Source organism: Poecilia latipinna, unplaced genomic scaffold (assembly GCF_001443285.1).
Source record: "Poecilia latipinna isolate Pla-1442-1.1 unplaced genomic scaffold, P_latipinna-1.0 Scaffold6626, whole genome shotgun sequence".
Lineage (NCBI taxonomy): Eukaryota > Metazoa > Chordata > Actinopteri > Cyprinodontiformes > Poeciliidae > Poecilia > Poecilia latipinna.
In genome coordinates this window covers 1-3,746 of record NW_015119242.1, presented here as the reverse complement: position 1 = coordinate 3,746, position 3,746 = coordinate 1, and the positions used below count along the sequence as shown (strand labels likewise).

Genomic DNA, 3,746 nt, shown 5'->3' with positions numbered 1-3,746 from the left:
CTGGACTGAAGAGTCCAAACTGCAACCTGGAGACTCTCAGGTAAAATGTGACCAATCCTGGTGATTTCTATCCACTAGCTGCTAGCAGAGATTGACAAAAGTATTTGACCTCCATCCAAATGATGGGAATCAGGTGTTCCAGTAACTTCCATGGCCACAGGTTTATGAAAGTAGCACCAAGGCAAGTAGACTGTTTTTGCAAACCTTTTGAAATAATGTCTTGCTCTCAGGAACTCAGTGGATTCCAGCCTGGAACTGGATGAGCAACAAGTGGCTTCCTGTCACTAACAAGTTTCTACACATAAATGTTGCTGGTTTTCATTCCCTCCATACTGACAGAACCAAGAAAAGAGGTGTTTAGAAAGGCAGTGGTCAGACTTCACTGATAGTGTAACTCTGGATACTTGACAGATTGCTGCATCCTTGGTGCACAAATGAGCTTTATTGCAGATCCTTCCTCCCAGCAGTTGTTAGACTTTCTAACCAGAACTGCTCCCAATAGGGCTGCACCGATTGCAGTTTTCTGGCCGATCACGGATTACCAATCTTTTAAAAAGCCTAATTTATCGATTCTGATTTTGGCCAATACCATGTTTTTGTCTGAAATGTTGCTCCATATATAAAGAAAGTTACCGAATTGGCAACATTGGGGCGACCATTGTTAACTGTAAATGTGCAGACATGAGCTGGTCGGCCGGTTTGTCAGTCAAACTTTTCTCACGGGAGAAAAGAAAAGCACAGTGGTTGATTTTTAGACTTTTGCCGAGGTTGATAACATCGGTGGATAAGATCAGCTTCACATGTAAAAATTGGCCGATTACTGATCCCCTAAAATTAAGGAAATCGGCACCGATAAATCGGTGCAGCCCTAGCTCCCAACAAAATCATTAATTATATACATTCTGGTTGTTTCCTGGTGTCTTTTTACATTTCTTTTAAATAGTCTGTTGCTGTTTAACATACAAATATACACATCTTATAGATGGTTATAAAATGTCCTACTCAGCTGCACATTTCTGTGAAACTGATGCTGTTTTTATTAAATGTACAGCATTATTATTATTCCTCTGTTGTAAATGTGTCATTACTCTACAGTCTCCTATTATAATTTATTTTTACCTTTTCTTGAATATCTGATTCTTCCATTTAAACTTGTTGCTGGTAAACCTGAACTCCCTGCTGTGGATCAATGAAGGATGTTTCTATTCTGATCCGTTCTACATGAGACAAATGTTGGTTTTTATTACACACAGAACTACATGAGAGTGTTTTTACTATTTCATCTTATTGACGGGTTAATTTATTGACTTTTTCCTCTCCTATAAATGTCCAGTTCAGACCTTGGGCTCTACCTCAATGTTCTCATCATGAGATGAATTGTGTGTCTGCAGCTTATCAGGCTGTTTGGTTCCAGAGGAACGCTGTGCTTCTCCGGCCTCAGCTCTGACCTTTAACCCCTCCCATCTGAAAGAGTTGGACCTGAGCTACAATCATCCAGGAGACTCAGGAGTGAAGCTGCTGTCGGCTGGACTGAAGGATCCAGACTGGAGACTGGAAGCTCTCAGGTATGGAGGAACCTGCTGCAGGAGCAGAGAAGGTCTGATAGAGGAGGAAGAGGAGAAACGTCTTTAGTCAGTCTGATTATTAAATCAGGTTGAGCTTCCAGAAATGTTTCCTTAGTTTCCTGATGTCCTTTTAGGCTTCAGTGAGTTTCTTCAGGTTGTTACTGAGGGATTTCCTTTCTCCTCTCTGTTGGAGCTTTTCCTGTGTTTGGAGAAATGAGTTGTGCTGCAGCAGCACCAACTGTCCTTCCTACATCCACTGCAGTTTGCAATCCAGATGTTGGACTGTTCCTGTCTCAGTGGAGGACAATGTGTGTCTGAGAGACATGTAATGTCCATGTTTGCTGCTGAAAGAGACTGATGGTCTGACCCCCCTCCTCCTTTCAGGGTGGAGCCTGCTGGAGGCCCATTCTTGACACCAGGTCTGAGGAAGTGTAAGTGTGTTTTTCATCTGATTCATGACAACAAAGCAGCTCACATTCAACCATCTTCAAACTGTCACATCACTCATTCAGGATCATCATCAAAGATCAATAAATGATCAATAACTGCAGCTGGATTGTGTTTGTTCTCTCCATCAGATTCCTGTCAACTCACCATCGACACAAACACAGTGAGCAGAAACCTCAAACTGTCTGAAGACAACAGGAAGGTGACACTTGTGGAGGAGCTTCAGTCATATCCTGATCATCCAGACAGATTTGATCTTCCTCAGCTGCTGTGTAGAACTGGTCTGACTGGTCGCTGTTACTGGGAGGTCGAGTGGAGAGGAGGAGTTTATATATCAGTGAGTTACAGAAGAATCAGGAGGAAAGGAAACAGTAGAGACTGTGTGTTTGGATGTAATGATCATTCCTGGAGTCTGAGATGCTCTGATGATGGTTACTCCGTCTGTCACAATAACAGACGAACTCATCTCTCCTCCTCCTCCGTCTCTAACAGAGTATCAGTGTATGTGGACTGTCCTGCTGGCATTCTGTCCTTCTACAGAGTCTCCTCTGACTCACTGATCCTCCTCCACACCTTCAACACCACATTCACTGAACCTCTGATTCCTGGATTCTGGTTCTGGTCCAGTTCTGGTTCTTCAGTGTTTCTTTGCTGATTTGAGTCTAAAGATTTTCCTCCTGTCAGAGAAACTCTCTCACTGTTGAACAGATAGTTCATCTCTACAATCTATTTCTTGGTGAAACTTTTCTGATTGAGTCCTTGGAAACTTTTTCTTCTTCCAGTCCTTTAAAGATGGAAGCTGGAATTATTCCAGGATTATTCCAGGATTATTCCAGGATCCTCATGTTTTCCTGTTTGTTTCCAGTCAAAGCTTCACATTGAATTTCAAGATGTTTCTCTTATTTTCTCCTTTCATTCATTAGATTTCATTGAAATGTTGATCAGTTTTTCTCTCTGAACATTTTCTGTCTGTCGGCTCCTATTTTTCTAAACTCGTCAGATTTGAATATTAAATCTTCCTTTTGTTTATTTGCTGCAGTTTTTCTGCAGTTTTTCTTCATGTGTTTTAGAGAAATAAGAACATTTTTCTTCTTCTGCATTTGGTTAATTTGCTGCTCATTCTGTTCTTTTCCTGTTCAAATTTAAATATTTGGATTAAAATATTTTTCATCAACTCTGCCTTTCAGAAAGTCCTAGTTAAACTAAAACATCCCATCCCATGAAGGTCAGAGGTCAATGCTTTGAAGCCTAAAGTGATAAAATCTTAATATTTGCTGTTTCATTCAGAACTTCTACCTGAAACTCAGAACCTGCAGAACATTTTTCTCTCTGGAGAAAAAATCCAGGAACTGGAAGATCAGAGCAGAATGAAAACTGGAGATCAGTGATGGACAGAAAAGCTCTGATCGCTGCATCTCTGACATATTTTACATTTGATAACAACATGAGAATAAGCCAACATGGACACACCCCAATGTGGGGCTGTAGCCCCACATTGGGGGGCTACTGATTCAACCGACACCAGAAAATAAAGGATTTAACTTTAAATTGATAACTGAAGTTATCAGTTTAAAGTAAAAGTGCATTTCAAAATAATCAAGAAAAATAAATAAATTTATTGCACAATATCAACCTTAAGTGTAGCTACATTCTGTTCTGATTAATTTCATTTCAAACTTCACTGGCATCAATTCAAAAGTGCCAAAACTTCACAAAATCATTGCTGCACCAAAC

At 40.5% G+C, this 3,746-nt stretch overlaps 1 protein-coding gene across 1 annotated transcript; it reads left to right on the top strand.

Moving 5' to 3' along the window:
• Positions 1-1,391: 1,391 nt before the first annotated feature.
• On the top strand, positions 1,392-2,906 carry LOC106944022 (stonustoxin subunit beta-like; the record flags this gene model as incomplete). Its single annotated transcript, XM_015027296.1, has 3 exons — positions 1,392-1,565; positions 1,950-1,996; positions 2,144-2,906. Coding segments are annotated over 3 exons (745 nt in total), but the record flags the coding sequence as incomplete, so codon positions are not given.
• Between the last annotated feature and the right edge of the window lie 840 nt (positions 2,907-3,746).